At 39.3% G+C, this 14,153-nt stretch overlaps 1 protein-coding gene and 1 long non-coding RNA gene across 2 annotated transcripts in view; one reads left to right on the top strand and one right to left on the bottom strand.

The window, feature by feature from the left end:
• The window catches only part of LOC311441774, a 26,882-nt gene extending 14,782 nt beyond the window's left edge, over positions 1 to 12,100 (top strand). The window contains exons 2-3 of the long non-coding RNA XR_014696209.1: positions 2,709 to 2,811; positions 11,800 to 12,100. This is a non-coding gene — a long non-coding RNA (uncharacterized lncRNA). The remainder of the gene's footprint in view (positions 1 to 2,708; positions 2,812 to 11,799) is intronic.
• PLSCR5 (phospholipid scramblase family member 5) lies at positions 1,995 to 14,153 on the bottom strand. The gene is made up of 9 exons (XM_084530268.1): positions 14,065 to 14,153; positions 13,254 to 13,479; positions 10,573 to 10,724; positions 6,213 to 6,255; positions 5,181 to 5,401; positions 4,229 to 4,390; positions 3,236 to 3,397; positions 2,191 to 2,269; positions 1,995 to 2,104 (listed from the first exon to the last, which is right to left on the bottom strand). Exons 2-8 carry the CDS (start codon positions 13,264 to 13,266, stop codon positions 2,231 to 2,233), a joined length of 792 nt encoding a protein of 263 aa, XP_084386394.1. The 5' UTR covers positions 13,267 to 13,479; positions 14,065 to 14,153; the 3' UTR covers positions 1,995 to 2,104; positions 2,191 to 2,230.

Raw genomic sequence — 14,153 nt, 5'->3', positions numbered from 1 at the left:
AGGGCTGGAAACTGGAAGAGTGACTGATAATCCAGGACCAGCTGCTCTCACCAGGCCCTGAGTTCAGCCACACACACCACGAGTACAAGAACATGGTATTACATGAGACCCAACACTGTTGCTACAGTACAGTTACTTCTGTCTAAGGTAGCAAGGTGATTTAAAGGGATAAATTAAAACAGTAATATTGCTCTTTTCCTCAGTCTGCATTAGATTAAGTCAGCAGCAAAAGGACAGAATTTACTAGAATTACACCAGTGTGTAACTAGTGAGAAGAGCAAATTGGCATGTCATCTGTACCTCTCTGCAAAACTATAAATTTCCACAGGAGGGAGCATCTTGCCCACTATACCCATAGGTAGAGAACACGGAAATGTACCGGGAGGGGAGATGGCAGTGCTTCCCTGGAGCTCACCACTGTGGATGGCTCTAGCCTGATGTGCTGCTAGGAATTATAGTGAGAGCTGGTAACAAAACGGTTAACAAATAATGATGATTGTCAGAGCTTGTTAACCACAATTATTTTCAAGACATATGTAATTCTGTATAAATACCCAAGTCTGGTATATAATCTAAAACATACTGTTTAAATCTATAAGCGTTCCTGAGCTAATTTCGCTATGGGAATTTTAGTTGCTGCTTCCTGGCTTCACTGTGTTTGAATTCATATCCATGAACATTAAATTAAAATTAGTCTAAATATTTGTTGAGAATTAATCACCTGATAAATTTAGCTCTGTTTCATTTTTATGAATAATTCATCATCTCCTCTCCCTTCCGTTGGTGTGTTTGGTTATTTACAAGAATTGAATTACCAGTTCATGCTACAAAATCCTGCATTCCAGGGGATTTGTAAAATCTTCTCCTTGTGAACCTGACTGGTGATTATGACAGCATTTGGTTTTACCATCAGTATTTTATGGTGTTGTTCTGCTTCTTGAAGGACTCATTGTATTTTTTAAGAGAGACATAAGCAACCTTGCACAGCAAATACTTTGCAACAAAAATGTTTCTGTGTATATTTTATGTGTATCATGGATGTTCCTAGACAGGATGCCTGTATTAGTAAAAGCCTGTTGGTGTGAATGATTAGGAACAATATTATGAGGTGTGACTGCAGGAATGAACAGCTATATAAAACTTACCTGAAATAGAAAAAGCTGCTGTTGTATAGTCCTTTGCCAAAGGGAAAGAATAATTCTGTCCCTGGAAGGCATTTTGCTCTAGAGTGGCCTCAGGTAAGGCTGAATGAGAAACTATCTACCACCAGATATTATGAAGAGGACAAAAAAAAAAAAAAAAAAAAAAAGACTTTTGTTCATGGGAACAAGAATCTTTCAGACTTCAGAATCTGAAGGAATCCTTCTGATTCCTTCAGAATCAAATAGTTCAAATGTTAAGTGGTTTGTGCACCTCTAGCACACAGGGGATGACTCTCTCTCAAACCTTATTTCCTGCCTTCAGTATAGGCAGTGAAAATCCAGATTTTCTGAATGAAATTTTTGTTCCCCACTCTAGTGTTGGAAGACTAATTTCTGGGTGCTGCTCATTAAATAAATCTTTGCCATAAAATTAAATTACTAGCAAACATCATTTCTCTTTTTTTTTTTTTTTTTTTTTTCAACTTACTTAAATAGGTACCATCTTGAAGTTCACATTGGGTGATGTCTTTATATTTGTTGCTCTCAAACTCAGTTTGCTGATATTAATTAAATTACAAATCAGAAAATTACTTCTAAAATTATGAAAAAGCAAAAGCAAAACCCACACAACACACCTTCATGTGGTTAGTAACTGGTAGCATAACTCACAGAGCATCAAAGGGTTCTTTAAACATAGACTTTCATCAGTGATGCTGCAAGTCTTCATCTAATCTTTCATGATTTCCCATGCAGAAACATCAAAAGGGAAAGAACAGAATAGCACTGTTCCAAAGCAACAGTGCTCTATGGGAAAAGTATATGTTTAGCTACAATGCATACATGACAAAATTATTATTTACATGAGAAATATTTTAATAAACAGCATCATTAGCTCCCTTTCTTTTCCTATATGGAACAAGGATTTGTGCAGTTCAAAATCATGTCCAAAGCTCAAGGGATTTCTGGAAGAAAATGAAAAAGAATTAGAAAGTATCTAACATATAAGTCTTCAAAGCAAGAAGATCAATTTATGTTCATTTTTACTTACTGAAACACATTCTGCATATTTTATTGTTTCTGTCATCCTGTTATAATCCATCCAGAGAGTTTTCAAAGAACATTAAGTCCTACAAATAAACAAACTGTGAATGTAAGGAAGGTACAAAAATACAACAATTAATATGAAAAGTCATATCTGTAGGCTTTTATTACATAAAGTAACTAGGTCAGTCAATCAACTTACATTGTTTTGCCACTGAGCAACCAGAGTTTCAGAGGACAATCCAAAAATCTTAAGTACCACAAGTTACATTTCTAACCTAATAAAAACTAAATATCAGCTGTTGCTGTTTTAAAGCAAAGACTTTCTAGTGAATAATTTACATAATTTTGTCCTTTTGTGTTTTCTGATGTATATACTGAAGGTGACTGATACCATTGCATGCTTCTCTTAACATGTTAAAGTTGACAAAAGCAGCAGGCATTAAGAAAATAACAGTATTCTCTTTTTCATATGTAATTCTTTTCTTACAATTAATTTCACAAGAGATTTTTTTTTATTTTTAGGAGAAATCATATGACCTGAATATTATACATGCAAAACACTCAACAGAGTTATTGAAGCGACAGCTGCCTCCCTCCCCACCAAGGAGTCCCAGCTGGGGACCAGGTTTGAACAGTTAATTTTTAGATGGTTGGTTTTGCCCTGGAACATAAGAACTGGGCTCAGTGTTTTAAATTACCACCAGAGCTACCATAACCTTTGTTATGGATCATACAAACACAGCAGATAAGAAGCTTGGGGAAGTTTGCTACATTTGATATTCGATCCTGTCATGCAAGATATTGAACTACACACAGAATACTATTTTAAAAGTTTAGTGAACAAAATATTACAAAAATAGAAAAACTAAAAATGGAATGAAAAATAAATAAATAAATAAAAGCTTTCCAGTGAACTGCTATCCTCCAGGCAGTGGTTTGACTTTTCACTGCATGTATGCCTTTGTAGGATCACAGCTGACAGCAAGGGCCCCTTTGTTCCCACAAGCTGCCCAGCTCCATGAAACTACCTCTTGATTTTTCATACTTACAATGAGAAAACATGCACCAATCATCACTGCCTTGATTTTCACATCAAGATCTACTGGGACCTGGATCCCAAAGTTGGCAGTGTTGGTAAAAACATTGTTTACAAATCCAGACCAGTACTTGGAAATTTTGCCAATGGTTGACATTTCATTGAGAACTTTTACCTGCACCAATGAAAGATAGGGAAAAAAAAAAAAAAAAGTAAAGAAATCTAATACGCACTGATTATATCCTAACAGAATTAATGACTGCCCCAGTACGCAGAGTATGCCATAGTTGCCAGGCTGTTCTTGTCATTGAAATACTCTATTAGTGTCAGATTTACTTTTAGGAATGGCACTCAACAAAGGGTCTCTCTTAAACATTTGGAGATATCAGCATCTTCTTTGATGGAAAAGTGGATGAAGGTAATTGTGAAAATTTATACCAATTCTTCTTTCATAACAGATTTTTTTCCCCCATTTTGTGTTTCTGATGTGCTCCAAGTCACAGTAGTATCACTGCTGTGGACCACTGTCCCCCACAACTAACAGATATGTTCTTGATTGTGCAGCCATCTTCATGTTTCTCAGACTATACTGAAATTTGGGACAATCCCTACTGAACTCTTCTGAAGAACACAGAACTCTTATGAATCTTTAACTAAGAGAAAGAGCTTTGTTCACATCAGAAACCTCTGTCCATGGTTTCTTCAATCATCTCCCATTCTCCCTCTCATCTCATAAATCTCCCTCTAAATATTTCAACAGCTCTTCAGAATTACTTTTCTCCTGACAAATGATGTTAAATGGATGCAGAATTGTCACTCCTGTTCAGAAAACACCTGCAGGAATCTGCACGTAGAAGTCAGGAACTGCAATGCACGTCATTGTAATTATGTTCCCAAATTATTTTAGCGTTTTTAATATTTTTAAGGGTAGAATAATAGGATTTTCAAGTGAGAAATTCATTCAAAGCAGTAACTTTAAAATTCTTACCACTCGTAAGTAACATACCTCAAACTCAACATCTTCAAAACAGCCACAGGTTGCATATGGGCCAATTATTTTTAGAACATCTTCTTTGCTTTCATTCTGTATAGTAAACTTAGGCAGAAAAGGGTCCCAGTTCTGTACAACATACCCAGCTATTGTACCTGGGGGGGACTGCACTTCTAGCTATCAAACAAAACAAAGCAAAATCTTATAAACTGGTCTTATATTAGTGTATTTTTCCATAATACTGTATCATTTAGATAACTGCAAAATATTTATTTACTGAACGTAATTATGTATAATTTTACTGAATCATGAACTGGATATCTAATGGCTGTCTAATGGTGTTTATATATATATATATATGTTTTAATATACAGTGAACAATGCAAACCTCAAAAGCTGCACTAGAAGCTAACATCAATGTAAGATTTGAGAAAAGTAATGCGCAATGTAATGCAAAAGTATTATAATCAGCGAGTATCCTACAGGCTTTTTCATGAAGTAATTGTGCTACCCGAGGACCTTTTTTTCTAAAATCCTGATGCAGCACCAATAAAATAGGTAGGTGAGTCATGCTATAAAACATTTTCATAAAATAAGAAAGATGCATGAGAAGAAGACAAAAATGGAATGAAAAAAATCTGATTCTGTATTTTTCGCTCAAAGAAGCTTTTTTTTTTTTTTTTTCTGCAATAATTGCTTCTAAATTAAGGCCTTTTTGTAAGAATGGTCTTTAAAGGAAGTAAGAACATAGCCCAGTAGCCAGTATAAGGTTTTTATTCTCCTCTCACTTGTAATATTGCCTGGACACATGCAGAAGTGAGAACAGAAGCTGCTCTCCGCACAGCCCGGGGCTGGGATGGGGCTGGGAATTCCTTCCTGCCATCCTCACTGAAGTTGCACAAAGCTTAATTAATGCTGAGCACATGCAGTGAGATGCTCGGACAAAAGGCAATTAGGCAGCACTCACCTCTTGCAGGAAGCAGGGGAACCAGCAGCTGCTGCATCTCAAGGGTCTATTCACTGTAATCACTTCTTGGCCTGAGTTATCAGCAATCCTTATGGTGAAAGACCTTATAGGCGAACACAAGTTACGATCAAAGCAACCGTTTTCTTCCACTGCAAAGTAAACTCTTTGTCCCAAATGGTTTTTTATCTCATACTTGCTGCAGGTTTCTGTGCCAAGTATGGCTAATAAAGCAAAACAAGTCAGGTGTTACTGTAATGTTAGAATTAGAGGTAGCCTCTGCCAAGACTCACCAAATTCAGCTTTGCATACAAGTTTACAGCTTCAGTCTTCTCTGCCTTATATATTCTAAAATCTATGAACAGAGACTGTATAAAAAATGTTTTGAAATTACACAAAGTACAATAATGATGATATAATAATGGCAGCTCTGTATTTTGAAAGAACATTTAGTTCAAAGACTTTGGTTTGCTGTACACTGAAGTATAGATCACAAAACAGAATTCATGTCCTGAGTTTTGTTTTTGGCTTCTTCTTTTTAACCTGTGAAGAATAATGATATGAGGCCATCCCACTTCAGTGACAACTTGCACTCAGGGAGGTACCCAAGAATCAGGCCACAAACATTTCAAGAGGGAGAAATGCATTTAAAAAATGGTTTACTTGCAGAACTTGAAACTTTGAAATTTTGAGGAACTATGTAAATAAAATTATGCTTCATTTTTTTTTTTTTTCTGACCTTTCTTTCTCTATTCACTTGTCATATGTTAATTGCTGTTAAGGACAACAACCATCCTTCCAATCTATGGAAAAAATTCATCTTTAATAACTGAGAGAGGGGTTTTAGGGCTGAGGCAGAGGCTCTTTCTGATCCTTCTTTCCTCATTTCACTGTACTACCACCACAGTAGAGACCTGACGCAAGGTCAGCAGAAGACTTTGCAATGACTCCAGCAAGATGGGGAGAAGACTTGAAAACCCTCTGGAGATACCTGTGTACCAGCACCATTAGAGCATGATAAGTACTGCACAATACCTTCAAGGAGCTCCACCTGCTGATGAATAATTATCCGGTCCAGCTGTTTAAAATCAAAACAACAAAAAAAAAAAACAACAAAAAACAAGGTAGTGAGTGCTGGAAGAGCCTACACTTCACTGTCTGAAACTGTCCTCATCCGTGAAATGATTACAAATGCAGGAGAAAAACTCTTTGCCATGACACACAGCTTTTCTGTGCTTATTGTACCTCTGCCATACTCTGGCTTAGAAAACAATCACCAGTCTTACAAAACCTTAATTTCAGTCTACCTTGATTTCAGCCCACCTTCCAGTTTTATGTGACTTTTTGTGCATGTTTTACCTGACATGTTAGGCATTGCTAGTTCCTTCTACTCAAAACCCTGGTAGGTATCAGACAGCTGACACAGGGTTTTGCCATTACTCACAGCTGAAGTCAAAAAGCACGTGATGGACTTCTGAGACCAGCATGTTGCAGTTCTCTGGCATTTGTATATTTTACAATTGACAAATCTTACCTGGTACACATTCCAACTGTTGCAGCCATTTATCAATTCCAGTCATCTCCTGCAGCTAGTGCAGGCAGCAAAGAAAAACTTGTAAGAGAGAAACTTCTGTATCCCTTTTGTTAATCTCTGGAATGCACATGCCAGAAATAATAAAAAATATTTGGACTTAAAAATCTTCTCCCAAGAATATTTGCTGTTTGTCATTTAGATTTCATGAGATATGAGAAACCTTAGAGCTCATGGGAAGTTAGTACAGAGCTCTGCTGATGAAAAATGAATAAACAGGTTAAAGATGGCAGAGCTATTTTAATATTTTAGTATTGATTTTAATATGTATTACTTTCCTGCAGATAGATTTTCAAAGGGAAAAGAAAAATAATGAGCCTGTATTGTTAAAAGCTTTGAGTGATTTTGCTCTGTGTATTAGTTTGTTGTGTCCCAGGCAGAGGCAATATTTAGACAACACAGCAGTACCACTTGTTAGGCTTGTTTGTTTTGCCTTGTTTCTGCAAGGCAGCCATTCTGATGCATCTTTTATTAGGACACTTGTGGATTAAGAGAATTCTGCACTGCATTTGAAAGCATCCAAAGCCCTTTGGTTTACATGGCTCTCGGTCCTCTTGAGCTCAGATGTGTTTAAATTCCTTATACACAGCTAATTGTCAGAATTCAGTTTTGTCAGTATTAAATTTACATCTGATCAGTCTAACAAAATCTAAACAAGGAAACTTCTTACAAAATTGGTTAAGCCTGGATAGTGGCACAACACAACATTGATCTTCTTGGAAAATGCATCTCAGGTCTCTTCCATCTATTCCTGCTCTGGGCAAAGGAATGACCTTTGGGTTGGACACTGCACAATTCCAAGAACTATGGCTGTGATCTGGAAGTTAATCATGGTTTTTGGGTAACCTGTCTTGTAGAAAAGTGTTTAGGGTGTCACTTTCATGGTAATTACAGAAAGCATGGTATCAGTGTACCAGGGCAGAAGCGTTACTTTGTCAGTCTCCGAAGAGCTTTGAACAGCCAAGTGCATTGCTCCACAGCATGGCTGGCTTCAGGTGTGTATTTCCAGAGGGAAATACTTCTTTCCAGCTTTAACAGGACAGATATTTTCTTTTCCTCTCACCCATCACTACATGCTTGGCCCCTGAGTGTAGAGGAAGCACGGCCAAAAGCACGACAGACACCAGTAGAGTCAGATCATGCTCCATTTTATTGCCCGAATAGCCTGACTTTTATAGTGAACTTAACAGGGGCGGACAGTGTTTCACACAAGATTATTGGTCAAAAGCACTCAGACAAACAACTACAAGAAAACAACCCCCTTGTGATTAGCAGTCACGTAGACCTTGTCCTTGAAGCCAGCTGCTGGTAACAATATTTTTCTGAATTCCTCAACTGGGCAACGTGGGAACACTGTAGTGGGAACTTCTCATAGTTGCCCTGGTAGCTTGGTTTGCTCAGCTACAGCAGGCCATGGGATTTGCTGAGGCCTACTCCTGGTTGCTTAAAGCAAGCTCAGATCGAACAATTGTTCCATGGACTCATGTCCATGCCCTTTGTGCCAGTTCCCAACACCTGAGTTCCTGTTTCGTATAAGACTGTGGGGATCTCACAGCAAGTATGAGCATCATCCTGCACCAAAACATTCTGCAACGCATGGAAACACTAGGTGTGGTATACGCCAATAAATCAGAGGAGGGGATGTTTGAATCTCTAAATAGATCTAAATACAAGGGAGCAGAAGACTGGATTACTTAGAAAAAAAAAAAAAGTCATCTAGAAAAGTAGAATCCATAGAATGAGGGAGAAGGGAGAGTTCTTCCACAGCTTCCCTGGCCAGCAGGGGCGACAGTGAGGGCCAGGCTGACTGCATCCTCTCACAAATGCAGCATCACAGGCAGTGACACAGCAGACATGGACCCACAAGTCATCCTTGGACCTCCCTTATTCCAGCAGATTGGATTCAAAGCTTGAATCAGTAACAAAAATCCTGGTGAGCAGAAATCTTCAGTGCAACACAAAGAGGTGCAATCGCTATTTTTTTTGTTACTGTCCCCTAGCCCTTACTCCAGGGGATGCTGTCAGACCACATTAACAGCCAGACCTGACCTTGGAGAAGCTGAACCTCGGTAAAGATTGCTTAACACTCTACAGCCACTCTCCAGCAAGCAGGTGTATTTTTTTTTTCTTACACAATGAAAATCCTTAACAGAAAACTTGCAGTGGGTTGCTCGGGGGCAAGAAAGGTTGTGTCAGGAAGCCAGGCTGGCTCAGCATTGCACACCCTTTTTACTCTCTTCAGACAGCAGAGCAAATTGAGAATAATTAGGAAGGGCTGCAGCACAGGCACATGGTTATTGGGTTGAGAACAAGCATGAATGAAGTCTTGAGTTCTAGTTATAGTTCTGACAGCTCCTTGCTCTTTTGTCTTTGTGTCAGATGTAAAGCTTCTATAAAATGGAGAAATAGAATTTGCTTGCCCACATTGTATGGCTAAAGCTGAGGTGTAATTCATGTTCATGCAGAAGACTGAATATGTAATTTGGCAAGTATTTACTATCACAATCACTTTTTGACTAAAAAATGGAGCTCGACAGTCTGTGAACAAACACTTCTGTAATTGACAACACATATCATTTTGTGCACAGGCACCATGAAATGAAAATCATAACACCACATCGAAGATGATTTCTGAAGGGTCTCCTGGTTTCATTAGCTATCTAAGTGGCTTAGGTTTCAAATATAAAATGCATTCAATTTCTGTTTCTAAACCAAGCTACAGACAAGCATATTTGAAGTAGAGCCCTCAAGTGAAACAAACATTTCTCAGCACTACCTAAACACAAATACAACAGAAGTGTGTGTATCACCATCATCTGACTACACTGTGGGCCTGATTCTTTCCTCTGACATACCAGCTGGGATGCATGAAGTGTTACTCGATGTATGTAAGAGTGACAGGATCTGGCCATTTGTGAAATGCAAACTGGAGACAGTGTCAAAGCAGTAGCCAGGGGTGGACTTCCAAAAAAAAATCAGGAATAGATGAAACTTTTGGAGCTGACCTGCTGAAGCTATGGAGCTGCAGACCTCCACTGATCTGAGCTCCAGGGGCTGTGTGGTTTCACAGGACAAGCTGAACAGGTGCACACTTAGCACCAGGATTAAGATGTTTTTACCATTCCCTTTCCCTTTCCCTCCCCTGCCTGTGACCTTAGCTTCCATTTCCATGCAATTCTCTGTCTTTGGCATTAGCCCTTTCCTGCCCCACAGCCCAAAACAGAGTGGGCGTGGGTCTGCAGCTGCTCAGGCTTTCAGTCACCATGTCATCCCCTTGGGATATGGCTTTCCCAGGACCCTCCCTCTAACCTTGAGGGCACTGTCCTGGTGGGCACAAGGAATTTGCTCAGAAGACCTGCATGTTCCCAAAAGGATGGAATGTGACAGTTCCTTCAGCACACTGCTTGTTTTCATCAACCAGACTAGTTTTGAGGTCAGACGGAGGTTGGCAGTGGTTTCCCTGGAAGTGAGCTCTTAAGGAGCTGGAAGGAATCTGGGCAGGACAATGAGAGGGATAAAAGTTATGATCAGGAAAAAGCGAGTCTTAGAGAGAGGAAAATTGTGTTTGGGGGGCAAGGAGAACTGTACACACAACAAATGGTTTTCCATAAAAAAGAATGGCAGCAATGAAGGAAGAGCTTATTAGTCCTATGCTCCTTATTTCATAGTAATATCAGACAACCAAAAAGCTTCCCCTTCTCCAACTCCCTCTTCACAAGAAAAAAAAAAAAAAAAAGAACACTCCCAAATTTATCAGTCTATGATGAAAACAGAACAGTTTTAGCATTTGAAAATATTCAGGACCTGATTCAGATACTCCAGACCAGGTGGCAAGTTACGAGCATGTGATGTTTGCTTCCAGAGGCTTGAGGGTTCAACAGGCTTATCATGTTCAGGAAGGCCAGAAGAACCAGGGAGGTAATCCTTAAAGATTGCAGTTGTTTGTTGTTGAGATTCTGCAGGAGGAGAAAATAATTAAAAAAAAAAATCAGAAATGAGCAGTGTCAAACAGCAGCTAGCTGCTCGGATCCAAACTGGGACATTAGTGTCACATTCTGCCTGGAATTACATCAGCATTTTAGTTCAGATGAAGAGCAAGGGTCTGAAGCTAATCTCCTGATGCTCCCTCAGTTCCAGCACTCCAGTTCACCCTACAAAGCTGTCTTGGAGCATGCAAACTGAGACCCCTTCAGATAAAACTAAACTCAGAGATGCTGGGACAAGGCTGGAGCTGAACCGTGCTCACACATGGGGTGGCCGTGGGCTCCTGAGCATGGGCTGCTTGGCACTGCTGCCGCTGTGCTGATGTCCACCCAGCTACCTGTCAGGGCTGGCTTCCCTTCCAGCATCTTAAGGGCATGCATGTTTTCTCTTTAATTAGAGATAAAATTTCCAGGGATCTCAGATTCTCCATGCTACATGTTACTGCTGTGGTATGAAAAGTCTACAGCTTCTTCCAGTGCATTATTCATTAATCTTAACAGGAGATCAGATACCGGTAAGCTGCATTTTCTCGTCTGCTGTTGCAAACCCTTCCTTTAGGACACAATGCTGTTTACCCTGACCAGTGCTGCTGGAGGTAACGTGGGCATTTACTGTTACTGGCACCTCTGTGCATGCATCTGCTCATATACACAGGCATCTTCTCTCTCCATGCAGCAAGCTCCTTTGCCATTTGATTCTGCACTCCCATTGGTTTCACTATCAGCATCTTTCCACAGCCTTCAGTAACACTAGCTCTGCTGGAACAAGCAGGAGCCAGCTGAAGCTCTCAGCATGTACATTGAAAGTCCTCGTATTAAACTGAGCCTCTGTGCCTCAGCAAGAAAACAGTCTTCAGACTGATCATTTTTATCTCCTGCATAACAATACTTGGGCACAATAAGGCCTGAAGTCCAGAAGGAATTTGGGCTCTAGGTCTGAAGATCTATTTTGCAGGTGTGGGTTTAAATGAGATCCTTTAGCTTTATTTGAACCCAGTTTGGCTGATTCATTGTTTAATCATATTTTGATCTTAATTTGCCTTTGCAGCCACTGCTTTCCTTCAAAGTCTGAGGCCACAGGAAGAAGAAGCAACCCTTTTGAATTTGTAGCTGGCTTTTAAAAATATATAACTGGGTGATAAATATTTTATATGCTCTTCTGCATCATTTTACCTCACAGGGTTCTGTTACTGCCATAACTCTTGTTGTTACATGAAATGCTGTGAAGTGGCCGAGTGTTTGTGTTATTCTCGGATAATAAAGAGAAAAAAGTCAACAAATTGCAGTTCTACCTGTCAAATTTTAAGCTATACAAAAATCAAGCAGTAAATATGTTGATGACAACCTAAGCTACTCTGAGGCTTTGTCTATTTTTTATTTATTTTTTTGTGGTTCTTTGATATTTCATTTACGGTATGGGAGAACTTAAAAGTTACTATATGATACAGTGAGCATTCCGTACAATCATAATGTAGGGAGCTACTGGCTCCTATAGAAGCATATTATCAACTTCCTTCATTACGAGCACTATTTTACACAACATGAATACATTGTTGCTTCTGTTAATAGCTATACATTAAAATACACATAACCAGATCTCTTTTATATGGCTTAAAATAAGCAAAATGTATACTCCTTAGAGAAAAACATATATTCCAATAGTACAACAATGCCCTTAAATCTGTTTGCTGCTGTATAAATTCAAGCACTGAAAATGCTGAATGTCTTAAGTATGTTGTAGGGGGGAATGAGGGTGGTAAACATTTGGCAAACACACAGACATAGCTGGATCTCCCTGGGCCAGCATCTGCCTCCATACGTCACACCAGGGTGACCTCTGTGGGGTTGCATTCACATTAAGAAAAAACAGATTTGTATCTTTCTGCTTAGTTTTAGTATTTGTCAGAATAGAAAAAATGAATTTTGATGGCTTGTTAGATCAGCATACTACTATATATCTGATCATATAGTGTTTATCTGTAGCCCTGAATACCCAATGGGCTGCAGCTCAAAGACAATACATGACAAAAATGAACCCAGATAGAAGTAATCTGGTTAAATTCAGTTCTTCTTCAGATATTTATTTTTCCTATATTACTCTGGGCAGTTTTGAAAGTGAAAAGCATTTGCAGATTTTGTATTTTCAAAGTGGAATAGGAAAGAATAGTGCAAAAATCTGTTTTAATCTTGGATCAATACATGTCTTTCCATACAGCCTATACTGACAGGTTTAAAAACAAACACATGAACACACCATTTTCTGACTGAATGCAGATACTAACATTTTGTAACATATATTATTCAAATAACATTCCAGTATAGATTTTAGTCTCCTTAGGAGCCTCTTGAATGCTGACAAATTAAAGGAAGCCAAAACAACCATAGTTTGGCTGCTGTGATTCTAGCCTGAAACTCTCATTTCATCAGACTGCTGATTGCTGGAAACAAGACTATAGTTTTCTGTAAACATGATCTAAAAATACAGACTATAGATGCACTTACCTTGAGAGGCCATGAAGCTTCCTGAGTTACTTCTTCAAAGTAAGCCAGGTTAAAAGAAAAGACTTTTCTTGTTGCAGCAAAGAAAAAAAGAGCACAGCATGCACAAAACTTCAGAAGGTGTCTGTCTACTTCGTATCAGCTTACAAAGAACTGGAGGAAATGTATTGCCTTTCTCATGTTCCAGAACACTGCATTTCATGTAGATGGACTACAGGGGGAGATGATGCTAACAAACAAGAAAAACATTATTCATTTCAAGTCATTTGCACCAATGGAAAGAGGAAGTGTTTTGTGCATACAAAGAGACAAAACTTCAATGTACCCACTGGGTAACTGAATGCTTTAGACCTGAAATTCCACTTTATAATGTATGTATACATTCCATGACTATATACATTCTGTCTTTATAATTCAATATTTATGTTTCTGTTTCTGCTGGTATCCAGCAAGGACAAAGGAGCTAATTACCTGCATTTCCCTACTGCTGGCCCTCAGTCAGCAAACCCGGTACTCAGAGCAGGGGGAGCTACCTGGGCTTTCTCTCTGTGCTCCACTGGTGGGGCATCAGTGTCCCCTGCAAGGGACGTCACTGAGCCCCAGGAAAGGACCCTGTGCCAGCCCCTCCACAGCCCCTTGACATGTGGGGCTCCGCTGCTGATCCCTGTGAGGTGTTCAAACTGCATAGATGAATTAAAACTCACTGTCTGTGCTCTGCTCCATATGAGCACAGCCCAGTCCAAAAAGTATCACATGTAATTACCGGCATTGCACTGAGCGGAAGGGAGGAGGATGGAAAGTAACCTTGACTTACCAGCTCATATTTCTACCTCAAGTGCCCAAGTCGTCATGGAGATCACGCACCTGTGAGCCACAGACAGATATGATGCATGGCTGCAAAAA

This window comes from Aythya ferina (assembly GCF_964211825.1).
Source record: "Aythya ferina genome assembly, chromosome: 9".
Lineage (NCBI taxonomy): Eukaryota > Metazoa > Chordata > Aves > Anseriformes > Anatidae > Aythya > Aythya ferina.
This window is presented reverse-complemented; position numbering and strand designations above follow the sequence as displayed.

Bases quoted from the DNA above. Each gene is read 5' to 3' on its own strand.
- PLSCR5 (XM_084530268.1), bottom strand. The intron at 4,391-5,180 runs GTGAGTGCTGCC...TTTGTTTGATAG, and splicing joins TCCCCTGCTTCCTGCAAGAG to CTAGAAGTGCAGTCCCCCCC. The intron at 2,270-3,235 runs GTAAGTATGAAA...GTTTATTTGTAG, and splicing joins TTGGTGCATGTTTTCTCATT to GACTTAATGTTCTTTGAAAA.